At 41.2% G+C, this 21,687-nt stretch overlaps 1 protein-coding gene across 1 annotated transcript in view; it reads left to right on the top strand.

Annotated features, from left to right (window-relative positions):
• LOC105480317 (kinesin family member 15) overlaps positions 1 to 12,826 on the top strand; it is a 97,941-nt gene extending 85,115 nt beyond the window's left edge. The window contains exons 28-35 of the mRNA XM_011738987.2: positions 81 to 182; positions 803 to 967; positions 2,867 to 2,976; positions 7,875 to 7,947; positions 8,409 to 8,446; positions 11,573 to 11,738; positions 11,997 to 12,128; positions 12,470 to 12,826. Coding sequence (XP_011737289.2) covers positions 81 to 182; positions 803 to 967; positions 2,867 to 2,976; positions 7,875 to 7,947; positions 8,409 to 8,446; positions 11,573 to 11,738; positions 11,997 to 12,128; positions 12,470 to 12,532 — 849 coding nt within the window. The 3' untranslated portion in view covers positions 12,533 to 12,826. The remainder of the gene's footprint in view (positions 1 to 80; positions 183 to 802; positions 968 to 2,866; positions 2,977 to 7,874; positions 7,948 to 8,408; positions 8,447 to 11,572; positions 11,739 to 11,996; positions 12,129 to 12,469) is intronic.
• Positions 12,827 to 21,687: the final 8,861 nt, after the last annotated feature.

The raw sequence follows: 21,687 nt of genomic DNA on the forward strand, positions 1-21,687 counted from the left end.
GAAGTTTGTCTTTTCTATTTAGAACATGTACTCTATATTTCTTTCTAAGTTGTAACCTTGTATCTGTTCAATTTTCCCAGCTAAACCAAAAGAAAGAGGAAGTAGAACAGAAAAAGAATGAATATAACTTCAAAATGAGGCAACTAGAACATGTGATGGATTCTGCTGCTGAGGATCCCCAGGTACTTTTCAGAAAAAGAATATTTCAGGAGGAAGAAACAGTTTTGTAAATGATAAAAATCTGGAAATTACGAAGACCATACCTTTGTCTTTTTAAAGAAAAAGATTTTCACTAATACCCTCTGTCTGCTTTTTACTTGATGAAACTACCAGTCTTTTATTTCCTTGGAAAAGAATTAGAATAATAAGCTAAATAGCTGGAATTTTTTTTTTTTTTTTTTTTTTTTTTTTTGGCAGATGGAGTCTTGCTCTGTCACCCAGGCTGGAGTGCAGTGGCATGATCTCGGCTCGCTGCAACCTCCGTCTCCCAGGTTCAAGCAATTCTCCTGCCTCAGCCTCCCAAGTAGCTGGGACTACAGGCACACGCGGCCACACCTGGCTAATTTTTTTTTCAGTATTTTAGTAGCGACAGGGTTTCACTGTGTTGCCCAGGCTAGTCTTGAACTTCTGAGCTTAGTCAGTCCGCCCACCTCGGCCTCCCAAAGTGCTAGGATTACAGATGTGAGCCACCATGCCCAGCCATAGCTAGAATATTTTTTTATGTGCTTGACATTTACATTTAAAAGAAATCGTTATGATATCACTTAATCGGATATTTGGATGAGATGTGATTTTATTTTAGAGCCCTAAAACACCACCTCACTTTCAAACACATTTGGCAAAACTCCTGGAAACACAAGAACAAGAGATAGAAGACGGAAGAGCCTCTAAGACTTCTTTGGAACACCTTGTAACAAAGCTAAATGAAGACAGAGAAGTCAAAAATGCTGAAATCCTCAGAATGAAGGTAACTGGATTTTTTTTTTTTTTTTTTTTTTTACAGTAAATTTAATTATTTTTAAAGAGATCAAGTCTCACTATGTTGCCCAGGCTGGGCTCAAGTGATCCATCTGCCTCAGCCACCCAGTATCTGGCACTATAGGTATATGCCACCATGCCCAGCCAGTAAATTTAATTTTTTTTTTTTTTTTTTTTGAGACGGAGTCTCCCTCTGTCACCCAGGGTGGAATGCAGTGGCACGATCTTGGCTCACTGCAAGCTCCACCTCCCAGGTTCACAGCATTCTCCTGCCTCAGCCTCCCGAGTAGCTAGGACTGCAGGCGTCTGCCACCATATTCAGCTAATTTTTTGTATTTTTTAGTAGAGTCAGGGTTTCACTATGTTAGCCAGGATGGTCTCGATCTCCTGACCTCATGATCTGCCCTCCTCAGCCTCCCAAAGTGCTGGGATTACAGGCGTGAGCCACCGCGCCCGGCCAATGTAATTTTTTAAACTAAGCAGCATCCTCCTGGTTACTGAAGATACAAAAGGCACAGAACTGAAGGGTAGACAGAGAAAAGTATTCCTTCTACCCCTGATACTAATCCACCTACTTTGCTGTCCCTGGAGGCTCCCAGGGTAGCCCCTTTCTTTTAGAGCTTTTTAGTGCATACATAACCACATCTCTAAGCATTCTCTCTTGCCCCATTTGGTTTTTACACAATGGTACCATATACAGGTTGTGCCAGCTATGCTGTCATCGGGAATGAAAGTGAGAGCATGTTTCCTTAAACCTCACCTCATGGTGCTATCTGAATTTCGGATCTCTGTCCATTTAATAGCTAAAGCATGCTATTTCAGTGTAGTCTAAAATTTATATTTTTCTTAAGAGTAAAATTGAGCATCTTGTTTTTCTGTTTCTGTGAAAAATATCCATTACCCATTTTTCTATCATTGGACTTTTTCTTATTGATTCATAGGCATTTTTATATATTAGAGAGATTTCTTTCAGTCTCTGATAAATTTAAAATACTTTCTTGTTTTCCATTTTTTTAAGTTCCCTCATAGTGTTTTTACCCAGTTACTTGGTGGTATGTTGTCCGAATAGTGGGGCGTGCACATGGCTCAGGGGTGGGCCCATGGAGGAGTGTCTGGGTAGGTGTGTAGGTGCATGGGGGTAGGGAGGATGTGATGCTCCACAGAAGATAGCATTTATTCTGTGAGGTCATTGCTCTGCAGGGAGTTTTTGTTTAGGAACACAAATTGTTCACTTTAACCAAGGGATATATATAAAGATAGCACTTATCTTGAGTTTTGTTATTCAGGGAGAGGATTATGCCTGATCTTTTTATTTAGGGCAGTTCTTAGTATGCTATCTCAGGAATGTGGCTGTTATCCAGATTGGCGTGATCTTGAAACTTAAAAGAAATTGGGTCAGGTGAAACGAAATCAGATAATAGGCAAGTAAATCCAAAAGGATATTCCTTGCAGACAAGTATTTATTTCTTCCAGATAGCTATGCTTATGATTTTCAAGTTAGGATGCAATTAAGTATTTTGAGGGATGAGCTGTGATATCAATGTTTTGTTTGTTTTAATTAGAATCTACCTAATAGAATCGAATGTTGAGAATATTTTTCAATGTAGAGATTTTTGTCATCTTTATTCACAAAAGAATTTTAATATTTAATGAACTCTGTGATATTGATTTTAAAAATCTGTGTTCAAGACACTGTGGATGTGATCATCACTCACCATTCTAGGCCTCCAATAGCTTGTCACGGTCTGCTTTTCATGTAGCCATACCCAGTGCAGTGTCTCTGCATAGGAACGTAAGAGGAATACCTGTCTCAGTGGTGGCCTTGGGGAGCTAAATGAAACCTACTGTAATGTTGTTTTTGAAAATATACGATTTGATATGTTATTAGGAGCAGTTGTGTGAAATGGAAAACCTACGCCTGGAAAGTCAGCAGTTAAGAGAGAAAAACTGGCTCCTGCAAGGTCAGCTGGATGATATTAAAAGACAAAAGGACAACAGGTGAGAAAGAACCACGAGAACTCTATGGACTAAATCTTGGCCTGACTGTGTGGAGTTAAATGAGGTTGGAATTGGTTTCACAGGTTTCCCAAGGTGTACAATGTTTCTCACTAATCCAGGAGATGTTCTTTTGGTTGATTTTGAGTCAGGTCTGATCTGTTCACCTTTGCATTGCTCTGCAGTGCGTTTTTGGCATTGTTGCATTTGTTTTAAAGCGATTGAAATGAATTTAAAACGTGAAATACTTAAACCAAACTACTTATATTTTGAAAAAATATTTTTTAAGGAATAAATAATATTGACAAGGTTCAAGAAGCCTTGCAGAGAAAGGGAGAATTCCCTACTAGTTGGTTTTGCTTCGTAACTCATGGTCCAGGAAAAGCTCCTGGGCAGGACAAGAAGGATATCCTTAGCATTTTATAGAGGAGCATTCGCTTGGGTTTAGACATCTCTCTGAGCATGTTTTGGCTTCAGGTAAGGCAGTTTTGTAGTTGCATTTGCCAATATATTTGCATAGTGTCGGGGCAGCCATATATCCAGACTTATATCTTGTCTTTGACTTAAAAATACGATTTTTGACGTATTTTTTACCTTCTTAGTATTTTACTTTCCTTACCAGTAAAATGAGGAAAATGATAATTTTCTCACGAGGAGTTTTAAAGATTAAAAATTACATGTATAAAGTGCCAGTTACAGTGCTTGGTAGCAGGCGTCAGTCAATGAAAGGCAGGTATTAAGTACACAAGGTAGCATTATGATTCTGCCTATTACAACTTTCTGAGTGAGGGTTTGGAGATGATAGTGGCCTGTAAAATTATGCAAGAAGTTGAATTGAATCGAAGTGGGATCTCCGAGATAGAAGCCCTTACCGAATTCCACTGACTGCTGTCCATGCTGTTGCCAGAACGTCTGTGACAGAGAAGCTTGTGCACTCCTGCAGCTCCCTGGCCCTGTGCAGAAACATCCCTGATACACAATGTTCAAAACCTAAATGAGGCAGTAGAGATTTGAGGATGGTAATGGTGGCTATGCTAAAATCTCTTCTGAAATGATTCTCTTCAAATTTTAGTGAGCATCAGAGATCTTAATTCAGTAGGGCTAGAGCGAAGCCCAGAATTCTGCATTTTAATAAGCAACTGCCTCCCTTTGTAGGTGATTCTGATGCAGGTAGTCCACAGTCTGCTCACCTAGCTTTCATATGCTCCACATATGTCCAATTATATTAAAGAAAAGCCTTATATTTAGTATACTGTCTTTTATCAAGAGCTACTGTGAGCATAGAACATAGAACATTTCCGGATCATTTGTAAAATGAAAATTAAAAATACCGTATTTCAGAGATACATCATGAGCTTACTACTTTTGCCCATGGATGCCACTAAGGACGCATCGTTCAAGTCTCTTCCCACTACCAACATGTCTAAGTCAGAGTCTCTTAAATAGCCCAAATAGCTACAGAAGCTCTTCATCAGATGACTGAGCTTTGAAACAACCAATAAGCGTCTGGGGAGCCATTCTGAGTAGTGAGGAAAGCTCATGGGTTATATGGCAGTGAGAGACCCGAACACCAAGCATTTGGTTTGTCACAGATGGCACTGTGGAGGAGGTGGATGCAGCCATAAATCAAGGCCACACAAGGCAGATAAAAGAGTTGTGAAACCAAAAGAGGGATGTCAAGAAAAGAGTCTCAAAGACCAGGTGCCTGGTTAACCGTAAAAAAGATATTTGTTGATGGCATCACAGAAAACACTGAAGAACATCACCTAAGAGATTATTGTGAAGGTACGAGAAAACAGGAGTGGTTGAAATCATGACTGACTGAGGCAATGGCAAAAAGAGGAGCTTTACTTTTTTTACCTTTGAGGACAGCCATGACTCTGGGTAAGATTGTCTTTCAGAAATACCGTAAAGTACATAGCCACTACCATGAAGTATGGAAAACCATGTTGAAGAAAGAAATGGTTAGTACTTGAGCCAGCCAGAGAGATCAGAGTGGTTCTGGCAACTTTGGTGGTGGTCATGGAGGTGGTTTTGGTGGGAGTAACAACTTTGGTCATGAAGGAAAAATTTCACTTGTAATGGTAGCTTTGGAGGCAGCCGTATTGGTGGATATGCAGGCAGGAGAGATGGCTATAATGGATTTAGTAATGATGGAAGCAGTTTTGGAAATGGTGGGAACTACAACAGTTTTGGTAATTACAACAACCAATCTTCAATTTTGACCCCGTGAAGAGAAGAAACTTTGGAGGCAGAAACTCTGGCCCCTGTGGTGGCTGAGGCTACTATGTTGCCAAACCATTGAGCCAAGGTGGCTAAGGCATGTGAAAGTTGCCAGTACCAAAATGGAGTCACTTATGTCAAAACCCTAACAAAGTGGAGTCAGGAGTCCATAAAGAAGTTCTCACTGCACATGCCTATAATATACCTTATCACAAGAAATTCCTGCAGGTCCCACATGCCCCACTTCTGCACTCACCCTGCAACAGAGCTTATCACAGGAATTTTTCAGGCTTGCAGTAGTTCAGACAAGCCGCCAGCACCAGGACAGTTACTCAGCAACAGCCAGCTCCACCAATGAACAAACACCAACTCCTGCAGTGAGCTTCTGTGACCTGTGAGCTTTATTTCAAGCTTTATTTCATGGATTTCTCTTTGTCTTTAAAAGCTTTCCCTTTCCCCAACTCCCCTGGATACACCAATGGCCCGTCATAGCTTGCATACCCTGCAATTGCAATCCCTCTGCTATTCCTAGATAAGCCTGTTTGTTCTAAAGAGCCTGTCTTTCTGAGTTTCTTTTTACGTTGACAGGCAGTTCCAGTAGCAGCAATAGCTATGGCAGTGGCAGAAGGTTTTAATTAATGCCAGGAAACAAAGCTTAGCAGGAGCGTAGAGCCAGAGAAGTGACAGGGAAACTACAGGTTACAACAGATTTGTGAACTCAGCCAAGCACAGTTGGTAGCAGGGCCTACCTGCTACAAAGAAGATATGTTTTAGACAATACTCAGGTGTATGGGTAAAAAACTCAAGGACCGTATTTGTGATTAATTGTATAACAGGTTATTTTAGTTTCTGTTCTGTGGAAAGTGTAAAGCAGTCTTAACAAAGAGTTTTAATGTGGTTTTTTTTTTTCCTTTGCACTCATCCTGTTGATTGCCAAATGTCATAGGTCTGATCATGATGTTCAATAAATGTCTTTAAAAAAAATTTTTTTTTCTTTTTTTGAGACGAAGCCTCACTCTGTCACCCAGGCTGGAGTGTAGTGGCACGATCTCAGCTCACTCCAACCTCCGCCTCCCAGGTTCACACCATTCTCCTGCCTCAGCCTCCCGAGTAGCTGAGACTACAGGCGCCCACCACCATGCCTGGCTAATATTTTGTATGTTTAGTAGAGACGAGGTTTCACTGTGTTAGCCAGGATGGTCTCAATCTCCTGACCTCGTGATCTGCCTACCTCGGCCTCCCATAGTGCTGGGATTACAGGCGTGAGCCACTGCGCCTGGCCTAAAAAATGTTTTTCACTGGGTGTGGTGGCTCATGCCTGTAATCCTAGCACTTTGAGAGGCTGAGGCAGGCAGATCATTGGAGGTTGGGATTTTGAGACCAGCCTGGCCAACATGCCAGGCCAACATGCACTCCAGCCTGGGACAGAGTAGGACACCGTCTCAAAAAAAAAAAAAAAAAAAAGTTTTTCATTTCATAGCTTCACGTCCCTTATATATAAAAGAGCTACTCAGAGCCTTCTTTGTGAAAAATTAGAGAAAGGGCAAACTATAGCTCAGGGGCCAAATTCAGCTCTCAACCTGTTTTGTAAATAAAGTTTTATTGAGACATAGTCACACCTTATCATTTTAATATTGTCGTGGCTGCTTTTGCATTACAGTAGCCAAGTTGAATAGCTGTGGCAGAGACCGCATGCCTCCCAAAGCCTAAAATATTTACTGTCTGGTTCTTGACAGAAGACATTTGCCAATCCTTGGATTAGTGGACAGAAAACACATCTTTCCTTAATGATTTGGGGTGAATTCTTCATTGAGGACTCATTACCATTTGTGTCTAGGCTGCCAGATTTGTTAAGGAAAAGAAACCTCACTGTAGCTTCTGTTTTGTTTCAAGAAATGGTCTTTTACTCACCAGTGAGAGAGAGATTCCTAGAGAAGCCTACAGCATTCAGGAAGGTTCTCCAAGGAGGGAGGGAGGGATGTCTCTCTGGTCCAGGGGCTGCACACAGACACTTAACTTATTATCCTCACCTGGTCAGGCTCACAGAGATAGATGTGTTATCTAGAATGTGATTTCCTTACTTTATATATTGGAACATTCCTTTTCCATGAAGACATATCTGGTGCTTGGGACATCTGGCCCTGGTGTCCACATACATGGAAAGGCAGAGTGGTTATCAGAAAATGTCAACTGACTATGGAACCTGAGCAAAAGTAGACTCAAGGGCTCTACCAGCCTGAGGCCAGAGCGACCCTCCCTACCCAAAATGTGCCCCCTCCCAGCTGATCACATTCATACCAGCCTCGTGGCCCTTTCTTTTAGCCCCCTTTTGTTCACATTCGGTCTTCAGATGTTACCACTTTCAACTAAGTTTCTACTGTATTTGACTTTCAACCAATCCTTGATTATATTTCCCACCTCTGCTCATGTTGCTTTTGTACTGGGAGGAATCCTGAGTTCTGGGGGGAATCCTGAGTTCTGGGGAAGTGCCTTATTTCATCCCCATGTGTCAATCACATTTATCAACTGTATTGACTTGACCCAATCACAATAGAGTTAGCCTTTCTTTGCACACCTTGGCATTGCTGCATATAATAGATTTGAATTTGAAATTGATACTTGAATATATTTAGCAGTGTTTTCCTGTGCCTCCTCCCCACCCCTGTTAATCTATGCAGTGATCAGAATCATCCAGACAATCAACAGCTGAAGAATGAACAAGAAGAAAGTATCAAAGAAAGACTGGCAAAAGTAAGATTTTTTTAATATATGATAGTTTCTTCTTATCTGAGCAATGCTTTTATAGTTAGTATTTATGGTTATATATTTTAGAAATCATTTTACTATTGAAATTCCTGTCTTTTCTGCATTCCCACTGTTTAGCTTGATATTTACCATCAGTATTTAGACACAGCTGAGAATTAAGAATTTGTCTTCATGCCTAGATAGTAAGCCTGCTGCTCAGCATACACACATATAATTCTCCATTTAGAAGCAAGTACCAAGGCCTGTTTGAAGCCTTAGAGGGCGTAGTGCTTGAAGTCTTGGAAATAGGTACTTCCTTTATGTGTAGCTGGGATTGTGGAAAAGGATATTGGTTTGATTTTATTCACAGGAAGGAGAATAGGCTGGTTCCTTTCTATCTTTTTAAAGCAATGTTATTTAAGAACCTAAGCCATCTTTTTATTTTCTTTTTTTATATCTTCTTATAGAGTAAAATAGTTGAAGAAATGCTGAAAATGAAAGCAGAGTAAGTGTACTATTTTGTAATTCAAATTATTGATCATCTTTTCCTTATTCTCCTCTAAAGGAATAATATACTACAAGGTAGGTAACTTCTTTCCTTCTGCAGTAATAAGTGAATTTAATAGATGTTTACAAATTTTTTTTAATACCATTTGCTAAAGGGATTTCTCATGTGAAGCCACTTCAAAAGAAATCTTAAAAAAATAAATAGCAGGAAAAGCTTAGCTTTCCTTGAGGAATTGATGGGTCTTTTCCTCATGGACAATGAGAACAATATAACTACCAGGTGTCCCTTTTCACTTCTGCTTCTGGTTTCCTCTGATTTAAAACCTGAGGCCCTCTAAGACCCAAAGATCAATACTCTGATTTCTTCTGGTCTAGACCTTGGGTCTCTTTATGTTTCCTAAAGCCGTGAGTTTAATTTATTCATACAGTTTTCATATTAATTTATGTAGCCTTATAAATGGCTTCAGTCTTTGATGAACAAGGTGTACTGTATTTTCCGTAAAATTCAAACTAAGTAAGCTGGTTGGCATTAACACAAACAAAACAACATTAGAGAGCTATTGGGCTTTTTCTGGGTAGGTACTCCTCAATAGGAATAGAGATCTTCAAACATTTTTGCTTATCATACTGATAGATTTTGAGACATCATATACCCTCCTGCATATTTTTGAAGTTGACTTTATATCTAAAATTTTTCATTATAAGTTTAAATTGTTACAAAGAATAGACATTCTGGGATATACAATATAGTGACATTGGAAAATAAAGCTGTTAGCTGGGCGCAGTAGCTCATGCCCTTTGGGAGGCTGAGGCAGGTGGATTGCTTGAGCTTAGGAGTTTGAGATCAGCCTGGGCAACATGGTTAAACCCTGTCTCTATTTCTAAAATATTTTTTTAAATAAATTTTTTTAAAAAGAGAAAAGAAAGTAAAGCTCTTGCCATTCTTTTAAATGTATTTAACTAATTTGCTGCTTTCTATCTGTTTAAAAAATACATGAACAAATTTCTAAGTCTAAAATTTTATGTTTTTCCTTTGTAATTGAATTTCCTTTCTACACCCTGCAGGATTTTATATTGATTTAATATATTTTCTGGAAAATTTTTTTATTGATAACCCCATCATACTACTTAACAATAAAATATATGTATGTACATACATACACACACACAAATTGAAAGTAATTTGTAAAAACTTATTTTAATCATATGACTTTGTTATATTTCCAATTGAGTTCACATTACAATTATTAATCAATGTGCCCTAAATTTACTGGAAATTTTTATAAATAATTATTAGGGAAAATTTTAGTGGAAATGCATCTCTTAATGTATTTTAACCTAATGCTTTTTCTTCAGTCAACTCATTTTTCTGTTGTACTCAAATGAGACAGGATTCAGCATCAACTCTATTCCTATTTTCTGCTTTTATGGATTTAAATGCTGAGAAATCTTGTTCACATAGTTAAGTAAATGGCAATGGAAGGAGTTTTGATAGGGTACTATCTTCCAATTATTTGAACTTTATGCAAGTAAATATGTCAAAAATTACATGGTGATTTACCATCAAAAATTCTTTTTAATGATCAGCTGACAAAGACCACCCAATTTATGAAAGATTTGTTACCCAATCATTGAGTCATTTGCTTCATAGAATCAGAGTATACATAGGAAAACAGCCTTTTCACCTGTGTATGAGCCATTCAGAGTCCAGCTCCTAGCTAATTAGTGGTAAAGCTAAGTCAGAAACCCAGATTATTTACAGGATTTTTGAGAATCCAGCTAGTTAGTTTAATTACAGCTATTTTAGAACTAATATCTATTCGAGGTCTTCTAGCAAAAAGAGTAAAAGCTATTTAACTTGTTGTATAATTTATTTCATAGTCTGGTAACCAAGAGTCTTCATGATATGCTGTCTCTGGAACATACAGCAAGCCAGACTTCACTGCGGGCAAGTGAAGCACGCTTCAGCAAACGGCATGCACTGTTTTATCAATCCCAGCCTACGACAGCAATTTTAAATGTTATGTTATCCATATATTTGTGAAGATGCTTTAAAAAGTAATGGGGAACCAATACGAAGCCAACAATGAATTGAGAGAGCATCAGTGCCCCTTCTCCCAACACCGTCCTTCTGAGATCCACAGAATGTAGTCCAAAAACAACTTGCCTAGAAATTAGCTGGGCCTTAGTGTATTAAATTTTGTGTATTATATCATTTCAGTAATCAACAGCTAGAAATTAGCTGGCCTTGAATGGTGTAATAATACATCATTTCAACAGTCAACATTACATTTCATGAGCATTATAAAATAAAAAACAGGCCTGGCACAGTGGTTCACACCTGTAGTCCCAGCATTTTGGGAGACCAAGGAGAAGAGGATTGCTTGAGGCCATGAGTTTGAGACCAGCCTGGGCAACATAGCAAGACTCCATCTCTATGGATAATTTTTAAAACATTAGCCAAGCATAGTGGTGCATGCCAGTAGTCCTAGATACTCCAAAGGCTGGAGCAGGAAGATTGCTTGAGCCCAGGAGTTGGAGGCTGCAGTGAGCTATGATGGTGCCAGCATACTCTAGCCTGGGCAGCAGAGCGAGACCCTGTCCCTAAGGCAGGGGGTGCGGGGGGGTGGGGGAAGCCATTTGTTTCGGAAAATTTACAGGATTCAGACCATTTTATAAAGTCAGTGAAATGTATATGAAGTGTATAAATTCTAAACAACACATCCTTGAAGAAATGACTGGTGTCCTACTGTCTGAGGACCAGTTTCTGAAATCAGAAATGATCAAGATAGGGGATGCTGAATAAACCATGCAGATTATAATAATACTTAAATTACATTTGCCCCAAGTGGGCTGAACCTAAACAATTTTATTCTAAATTTTTATTGTTTAGAAAATGCTTTGAGGAGTTTTCCAAAATGAAAGTCTTGGGTAAAACAAAACCAAAAAAAGCATATCTGATATGTAACACTTACTGTCTTCTTTTGCCATCAGCAGAGGAGGGCTAAAGATTAGTAATACTTTCAAATCAAAATTCTGACCTTGAAGGACACATATCTAACTGGAGCACTATTTTATGATTATGTTTCTTTCAAATACTATAAAGTGATACCTATTCTTACAGCCTAGAAGAAGTCCAAAGTGCCCTTTACAACAAAGAGATGGAATGCCTTAGAATGACTGAAGAAGTTGAACGAACCAGAACTTTGGAGTCTAAAGCATTCCAGGAAAAAGAACAACTGAGATCGAAGCTGGAAGAAATGTATGAAGAAAGGGAGAGAACATCCCAGGTGTGCTAGTGTGTTGGTTTTTTCATGATACTTAGAACACTCAAATGAATAGAACTAATTAGCATAAAACTCACTTCTATGATTGGGTGTCCTTAGTTCAGAGTTGCTTTATTGTATGAAGAGTTGTGAGGCCATGAAAGCTGGGATTCTGGACTCTCTGACTTCCTGTGCTCTTGGAAGGCAAGAAATAATGTAACTTTAAAAGAAAAATTAAGACCTACTTCTAATTTTTCCCTCCTTGGATTTGATTACCTGCAGGAGACGGAAATGTTAAGGAAGCAGGTGGAGTGTCTTGCTGAGGAAAATGGAAAGTTGGTAGGTCACCAAAACCTGCATCAGAAGATTCAGTACGTAGTGCGACTAAAGAAGGAAAATGTCAGGCTTGCTGAGGTAAACCTAAAAATTGTTCTGAATAAATTATGTCTGGTTTAAAAATGATTATTTTATTAAAACCAAATTAAAACTTAATTATTGAATCAGTTAACTTCTTCAGGGAGCTTCCTGAATTCAAAAAAAAAAAAAGTGTTCATCATTGCTATTCTGAGCCTAATTCAATCAGTTACATTTTCATAGACAGCAGATTCTTGTTAAATGTTTAGTTTGCACATGGAAAATTCCAGTCTTAATTTGAAATATGCACTTAATGAATGCCAAAAAAAAATAAAAAGCACACTTCCTGTAATAATTAGAGCCTTATTTTTTTTCCTTTTTGTTTTTTTAAAATTACTTAGGAGACAGAAAAGTTGCGTGCTGAAAATGTATTTTTAAAAGAAAAGAAAAGAAGTGAATCATGAGGATTCCGGTCAACTACCTAGGCATCACCTTGTTTGAAGATGTTTCTTCTCTTTTACAAGTAAGACCTACTCTTGGCCACTTAGGAGAGCTGTATTAACGGACCTTAATTATTAAATGTGTGTAAGGTGGTGGTGGCTGAACCTCAAGTTTCTGATGAACATTCTGCATCCATATACAGCCTGCATCAGTCAGCAGTCTGCTAATAAGTGGCCCACTTCGAGGCTTTGAATCAACTGTAAGAGAAAACCTTTTGTCTTTGTAAAAATAAAAGCCTGTAGCTAAGGTTTACAGTGGACGTTAGCCAGATCATTTTCTTCTTAGATTATGCCATAATCTCCTTTGATTCTTATGGAAGTTCTAACAATATATGGTGGTTCCAACACCTGCAGTGAGTTTAATGACTGACTTAGTAGCAGGTACAAGAAGCAAACTTGTTAATATAGATTATTTTTGTATTCTTACTTTAGGTATTTTCTTGAGCATTTTCCATGACTGTAAATAAAGCCATTTTTTAAGATAATAGTTAAAGTGACTGACATTGTTCATTCTGTTGTTCATTGAACACATACTTAATGAACACCTACAATATGCCACGCACTAATCATCAGTGAACAAAGCAAATAAAATCTTGCCCTCAAGAAACTTCTATGTATCGGGCCTTCTTTCTTTTTTATTGAGACAAGTATTCCGTTTTATGGATATACTACACTATCCATTCACCAGTTGATGGCTACTTGAATTGTTTCCAGTTTAGGACTGTTATAAATAATGGAGCTATAAATGTTCATGTATAAGTCATGGTGTGGACATATGTTTCATATCTCTTGAGCACATGCCTAGGAGTAGAATTACTGGGTTATCTGAAAAGCATGTCTTTACTTTTGAAGACATTGCCTGTTTTACAAATTTACCATTTAGGTATACCATTTTACATTTCTACCAACAGTGTATTCCAGTTTCTCCACATTTTCACCAACACTTGTTATCGTCAGGTTTTTTACTGCAGCCATCCTAGTGGTGTGTAGTTATATCACTTGCATTTTCCTAATTATTAATGCTATTGAACATTTTTCCATATTATGGAATATTACTTGGCAGTAAAAAAGGAACATGCTACAACATGATGAATCTCAAAAAAATGCTAAGAAACCAAACCCAAAAGACCACAGATTGTATGTTTTTATTTATATGGCAGGTCCAGAAAAGGCAAAATTATAGAGATAGAAAGTAAATCATTGGCTGCTTGGAGCTAGGATGGGAGTGGGAATGACTGGGCACAGGGAACTTTTTGAGGTGGTGGAAATGTTTTAAAATTGCTTCGTGATGATGGCTGCACAACTCTATATTTACTAAAAAATGAACTATAGGGCTGGGTGTGGTGACTCACACCTGTAATCCCAGCACTTTGGGAGGTCAAGTGGATCACTTGAGGCCAAGAGTTCAAGACCAGCCTGGCCAACATGGCAAAACCCCATCTCTACTAAAAATACAAAAATCAGCTGTGTGTGATGGTGTGTGCCTGTAATCCCAGCTACTCGTGAGGCTGAGGCACAAGAATCACTTGAACCCGGGAGGCAGAGGTTTCATTGAGTCAAGATTGCACCACTACACTCCAGCCTGGGCAACAGAGTGAGACTCTGTCTCAAACAAACAAAAAAAAGGAACTATACATTCAAAATGAGTGCATTTTAATAAAACTGTAGGAAAAAATTGTAATGCATAGTTGAACTCTCAAGGAATAGTAAATAGTAAATCAAGATGGGCCAAAAATGAAGAAGGAACTTTAATGTAGTATTAAATATAAGGTAGCGAGCAGACACTGCAACTGCCTCGGAGCTAGAAGAAGGTGGAATATTGAAGCTGATAATGAAGAGGTTTGGCTCTGATCACCTGTATTAGCTGTAGGGCTGCTATAACAAATGACTACAAACTGGGTGGCTTAAAACAACAGAAATCTATTTTCTGACAGTTCTGGAGGCCAGTAGTCCAAAATCAAGGTGTGAGTAGGGCCACATTCTCTCAGAGCCATAGGGGAGAATCTGTTCCATGCCTTTCTCTTAGCTTCTGATGTTGTCAGGAATCTTTGGTGTTCTTCCTTGTGCCTCTGTCTCTTCTGAGAAAGACACTAGTCATATTGGATTAGGGCCTACCCTAAGGATCTCATCTTAATTTGATTATATCTGCAGTGACCCTATTTCTAAATAAAGTCACATCACAGGTTCCAGGGGTTAAGACTTCAATATATCTTTTTCAGGGACACAATTCAACCCAGAACATCACTCATTGCAAGGAAAGCGTCACACGCATCAGTGTGAAGAGACCACCAAACAGGCTTTGTGTGAGCAACAAGGCTGTTTATTTCACCTGGGTGCAGGCGGGTTGAGATTGAAAAGAGAGTCAGCAAAGGGTGGTGGGATTATCATTAGATCTTATAGGTTTTGGTATAGGTGATGGAGTTAGGAGAAATGTTTTGCTGGCAGTGGGTGGATCTCACAAAGTACATTCTCAAGGGTGGGGAGAACTACAAAGAACCTTCTAAAGGTGGGGGAGATTACAAAGAACCTTTTTAAGGGTGGGGGAGATTACAAAGTACATCAGTTAGGGTGGGGCAGAAACAAATCACAATGGTGGAATGTCATCAGTTAAGGCTGTTTTAACTTTTGTGGATCTTCAGTTGCTTCTGGCCATCTGGATGTATACAGGCAGGTCACAGGACATATGGCTTAACTTGGGCTCAGAGGCCTGACATTCCTGTCTTCTTGTATTAATAAGAAAAGCAAAACAAAATAGTGGTGAAGTGTTGGAGTGGCGAAAAATTTTGGGGGTGCTATGGAGAGATGATGGGCGATGTTTCTCAGGGCTACTTCAAGCGGGATTAGGGGTGGTGTGGGAACCTACAGTGGGAGAGATTCAACTGAAGAAAGATTTTGGGTTAAGGGGTGATATTGTGGGGTAGTTAGAAGGAGCATTTGTCGTATAGAATTATTGGTGATGGCCTGGATGCAGTTTTGTATGAATTTGAGAAACTAAACAAAAGATACAAGGTCCTAATAAGAGAAGAAGAAAAACAGATATTAAAGGACTAAGAATTGGGAGGACCCAGGACATCCAATTAGAGAGTGTCCAAGGGGGTTCAGTGTAATTGCTTGTTTGGTTGGTGAGTTTTTGGGCTCTATTTTTGGCAGAGTCCTTTTTTTTTTTTTTAAGTTGGAGGCTGAGCTTGATGAGGTGTGTTTTTAAAAGACCATTAGTCCATTCTACCTTTCCTGAAGATTGAGGACGGTAAGGGATATGAAGGTTTCACTGAATACCAAGAGCCTGAGAAACTGCTTGGGTGATTTGACTAATAAAGGCTGCTCCATTATCGGACTGCATAGAGGTAGGAAGGCCAAGCTGAGGAATTATGTCTGACAAAAGGGAAGAAATGACTGCGGTGGTCTTCTCAGACCCTGTGGGAAAGGCCTCTACCCATCCAGTGAAAGTGTCTACCCAGACTAAGAGGTATTTTAGTTTCCTGACTCAAGGCATGTGAGTAAAGTCAATTTGCCAGTCCTGGGTGGGGGCAAATCCCCGAGCTTGATGTGTAGGGAAGGGAGGGGGCCTGAACAATCCCTGTGGAGTAGTAGAATGGCAGGTGGAATACTGAGAAATGATTGCCTTAAGGATAGATTTCCACGATGGAAAGGAAATGAGAGGTGCTAAGAGGTGGGCTAGTGGCTTGTAACCTACATGGAGGAGGTTATGAAATGACAATAGAATAGAATGGGCCTGTGAGGCTTGAAGGAGATATTTTTCTTGGTCCAAGAACCATTTGTCTGGTGTGGGAAGAGATTGATAGGTGGAAGTTTCAGTGGGAGAGTAGAGTAGGTGGGAGTGACTGATGAGAAGGAGAAAAACTGGCTGTGAGGGACAGAAGTTGGAATGCTAACTGCTTGTTTAGCATAAGCGTTGCCCTGAGTGATGGGATCTGATGCCTTTTGGTGAGCCTTGCAGTGTATGACTCCAGCTTCCTTTGGAAGTAAAGCGGCCTTGAGAAGAGTTTTCATTAAGGAGGCATTAATGATGGAGGACCCTTGCGTAGTGAGGAAACCTCTTTCTGCCCATATGACAGCATGGTGGTGCAGGATATGGAAGACATATTTAGAGTCAGTATAAATACTGACACGTAGTCCTTTTGCAAGAGTGAGAGCCCGAGTTAAGGCAATGAGTTCGGCTTGCTGAGAGGTAATGGAGGGGGCAGAGCGGTAGCCTCAATGATAGATGTGGAAGATACTATAGCATAGCCTGCCTTTGCTGGTGAGTGGCAATTAGGCCTGATGGAACTGCCATCAATAAACCAAGTGTGATCAGGATGAAGAACAGGAAAGAAGGAAATATAGGGAAATGGAGTGAATGCCAGGTGGATCAGAGAGATATAGTTGTGGGAGTCAGGTGTGGTATCCAGAATAATGTGGGAGGCTGAAGTCCAGGCCAGGAAAAATGGTAATTGTGGGAGACTCAACAAAGAGTGAGTATAGCTGAAGGAGCCGGGGAGCAGAAAGTATATGCATCAGGTGGGAGGAAGAAAACAGATTTTGGAAGTTATGAGAACTGTAGAGAGTGAGTTGAGCATAGTTTGTGATTTTTAGAGCCTCTAGAAGTATTAGGGTGGTGGCAGCCACTGCACGGAGACATCATGGCTAGCCTAAAACAGTAAGGTCAAGTTGTTTGGACAAAAAGGCTACAGGGCATGGTCCTGGTCCTCGTGTAAGAATTCCAACTGCACAGCCCTGCACTTCAGCTGTGTGTAATGAAAAGGGTTGGGATGAGTCAGGGAGAGCTAGTGTGGGAGCAGTCAGTCTCTAAAGCTGTCTTCAAGGAACGGAAAGAGGAATGGGGAAAGGATTCAGGATCTATGGGATCAGCTAGGGTTCCTTTTGTGAGTTTATATAATGGTTTTGTTAGGATGGCACAACCAGGTATCCAAAGGTGAAAGTATCCAACCATGGCCAGGAAGGAGAGGTGTTGTTTTGTAGAAGGGGTTGGGGTTTGAGAGATCAATCGGACATGATCGGCAGGGACAGCATGTATGTTTTTATGAAGAATTATGCTGAGGTAGGTAACGGATGGAGAAGAAATTTGAGCTTTGGAGGGAGATACCTGATACCCCTTGGAGAATAAATGTTGAAGGAGCAGGAGGGTGTCTTGTTGAGTAGGAGGGGCTACAAAGTAGAAGGTCATCAATATATTGAATAAGGTGAGAAACGGAGGGGTGGAAAGAAAGTAAATCATGAGAAAGAGCTTGGCTGAAGTAATGAGGGCTGTCCCTGAAGCCTTGTGGCAGTACAGCCCAGATAAGCTGCTGGGACTGATGGGTGTCAGGGTCAGTCCAGGTAAAAGCAAAGAGAGGCTGGGACGAGGGGTGTAGAGGAATAGTGAAAAAAGCATCTTTAAGATCAAGAACGGAACAGTGGGTTGTGGAGGAAGGTATTGAGGACAAAAGAGTGTACGGGTTTGGCACCACGGGGTGGACAGGCAAAACAATTTGGTTGATAAGGCACAGATCCTGAACTAACCTGTAAGACTTGTCCTCTTTTTGAACAGGTAAAATGGGAGAATTGTAAGGAGAGATTATAGGTTTTAGGAGCCCATGCTGTGTAGCAGGCAAGTGATAACAAGCTTTAATCCCCTTAAAGCCTGTTGTGGGATGGGATACTGGCGTTGAGCAGGGTAAGGATGATTATATTTTAATGGGATAGTAATGGGCGTGTGATCAGTTGCCAGAGAGGGAGTGGAGGTGTCCCATACTTGTGGGTTAAGGTGGGGGGATACAAGAGGAAGACGCAAAGGAGGCTTTGGGTTGGGAAGAAGGGTGGCAATGAGATGTGGCTGTAGTCCAGGAATAATCAGGGAAGCAGATAATTTGGTTAAAATGTTTCCGCCTAATAAGGGAACTGGGCAGGTGAGGATAACTAAAAAGGAGTGCATTAAAGAATGTTGTCCAAGTTGGCACCAGAGTTGGGGAGTTTTAAGAGGTTTAGAAGCCTGGCCGTCAATACCCACAACAGTTATGGAGGCAAGGGAAACAGGCCCTTGAAAAGAAGGTAATGTGGAGTTGGTAGCCTCTGTATTGATTAAGAAGGGGATGCACTTGGCCGGGCGCGGTGGCTCACGCCTGTAATCCCAGCACTTTGGGAGGCCGAGACGGGCGGATCACGAGGTCGGGAGATTGAGACCATCCTGGCTAGCACGGTGAAACCCCATCTCTACTAAAAAATACAAAAAACTAGCCGGGCGAGGTGGCGGGCGCCTGTAGTCCCAGCTACTCGGGAGGCTGAGGCAGGAGAATGGCATAAACCTGGGAGGCGGAGCTTGCAGTGAGCTGAGATCCAGCCACTGCACTCCATCCTGGGCGACAGAGCGAGACTCCGTCTCAAAAAAAAAAAAAAAAAAAAAGGGGGGATGCACTTATCCTCCGCTGTAAGAGTTACCCGAAGCTCGGTGTCCATGACGGTCCAGGGGTCCTCCAAGGCGATCGGGCAGCATCAGTCTTCAGCTGCTAAGCTGAGAAGATCTGGGAAGGAGTCAGTCAGAGAGCCTTGGGCCAGAGTTCCAGGGGCTCTGGGAGTGTCCAACTGCCGGGCGAGTTGGACAGTCCGATTTCTAGTGGGGTCCTGCACAGTTGGGACATGGCTTAGGAGGAATCCCGGGCTTTGGGCATTTCTTGGCCCAGTGGCCAGATTTCCAGCACTTGAAGCAAGATCCTGGGAGAGGCAGTCCTGAAGGAATGCCTGGCCACTGTGGTTCAGACGTTTTGAAGTTCTTGCGTGCTGGAGATGTGGCTGGGGTTTCTCTCACAGTGGAGGCAAGTAATTGCAACTCAGAAATACATTGCTACTTGGCTGCCTCTATTATTGTACACCTTGAAGGTGAGGTTAATTAGGTCCTGTTGTGGGGTTGGAGGGCCGGAATCTAATTTTTGGAGCTGGGGGCTGGGGTGCAGTGGCACATGCCCATAATCCCAGCATTTTGGGAGGCCAAAGTAGGTGGATCACTTGAACTCAGGGGTTCAAGACCAGCCTGGGCAACATGTCAAATCCTGTCTATACAAAACAATACAAAAATTAGCCAGGCATGATGCACCCATAGTCCCTGCTACTCAGGAGGCTGAAGTGGGAGAATCACTTGAGCCCAGCAGGTTGAGGCTGCAGTGAGCTATGATCCGCCATTGTACGCCAGCCTGGCAAAGCAAGACCCTGTCTCAAAAAAAAAAAAGAAAAGAAAAAATTGTCTGGGTTTGATGGTACATGCCTGTAGTCTTAGTTACTCAGGAGGCTGAATGGAGAGGATGGCTTGAGCCTGGCAGCTCAAGGCTGAAGTGAGCCATGATTACACCATTGCACCCTAGCCTCAGTGACAGAGACCCTGTGTCCCTCTAAAAACAAACAAAATTCAGTATAGCTGTAGACCTAATCAGAATCTTCATCTTAGCAAGATCCCTAGGTGATGTGTGTACACAGTAGTTTCTAAGAGGCAGAAATCACTTCTCAGCAGTGTCTGAGGATGGCATCACTTTAGCCCATCATCACCAGGGCTGGGGACCCGGAGATTAACAACGATATAGTCCCTGCCCTCAAGGAGCTTGCAGGCTAGCAGAGAGACAGACAACCAGAGGAACAACCACAGGACTGGTATGAAGGTAGGGGAGTAGCAGAGACGGCTTTACAGAGGAGGTGGCTCTGAGATGCTTAACCTTTAGTGCTAGTAGAGGCATCGTTTGTTCTAAGAAAATTCGCTTTACATTCTTAATGCATGCAGAGTTGATCAATGCAACACCTCTTGATTTCCTCATAAGAGCTTTCAGAGGGTATCATCTTTGAGCAGCTCTTTACTCAATGGAGTGGTGCAGTGAGACCTCTGAGCCTATTTCCTCATCTGCAAAATGGGACAGTTTGTACTATATCGGCGTTACTGAAATTACCCGTGCTTTTTTTTTTTTTTTTTTTTTTTTTTTTTTTTTTTTTTTTTGAGACAGAGTCTTACTCTGTCACCCAGGCTGGAAGGCAATGGTGCAATTTCGGCTCACTGCAACCTCTGCCTCCAGGTTCAAGCAATTATCTGCCTCAGCTTCCCGAGTAGCTGGGATTACAGGTGCCTGCCACCATGCCTGGCTAATTTTTTTTTGTACTTTTAGTAGAGATGGAGTTTCACCATCTTGACCAGGCTGGTCTTGAACTCCTGACCTCATAGTCACCCACCTCAGCCTCCCAAAGTGCTGGGATTACAGGTGTGAGCCACCGCGCTCAGCCTTATCCGTGCTTTTATTTGAGCCACAAAACCACCCTGTGAGAGAAGCAGCACAGTGTGGAAGGACTTCCATAAAAAGTTGCTAAACATAAGATACAAAAAGAATGCTGCTGATCAGTATGTTCAACTGTGAAATAATTTTTGTTTAAAAAATGCATATACATTCTATAATTTTTTAAAACACTTTAACTGTATATAACAATAGACATATAGAAAAATGCTCTATTAACATTGATTTTCCTGGAGAGTGGCAACAGCACTTTATACATTTCAACACCACTTTATTTTCAAGGGAATGTAATTTTTAAATGGGAACATTTTATTTCTATTTTTGAGACGGAGTTCACTCTTGTTGCCCAGGCTGGAGTGCAATGGCACGATCTGGGCTCACCACAACCAACGCCTCCTGGGTTCAAGCGCTTCTCCTGCCTCAGCATCCCGAGTAGTTGGGATTACAGGCATGCTCACCATGCCTGGCTAATTTTGTATTTTTAGTAGAGACGGGGTTTCTCCATGTTGGTCAGGCTGGTCTGGAACTTCCAACTTCAGGTGATCCGCCCGCCTAGGCCTCCCAAAGCGCTGGGATTACAGGCGTGAGCTACCACGCCCGGCCGTAAACATTTTAAACATGTAAGTGCAATAGGAGATTAGAAGTCATGTTGATTCTGCGTGGCTTGATTATGGATTACTATCTTCCTCTCATCGCGGATCCGCATTTTTTGGTTTTCTGTGATGCGCTTGTCCCCATCTGGGGCTCTGGCGTCTTTCTGGGTCTAACGGTACCCAGCGCCCTCTGCCGAAGATCTCGGTACGGCGTCCTCAGGCTGGAGGGTGGAGCGGAGGAGGCCTGGTCGACCTGTATGGACTC

The sequence above is a fragment of the Macaca nemestrina genome, chromosome 2, assembly GCF_043159975.1.
Source record: "Macaca nemestrina isolate mMacNem1 chromosome 2, mMacNem.hap1, whole genome shotgun sequence".
In the NCBI taxonomy this organism is placed as follows: Eukaryota; Metazoa; Chordata; class Mammalia; order Primates; family Cercopithecidae; genus Macaca; species Macaca nemestrina.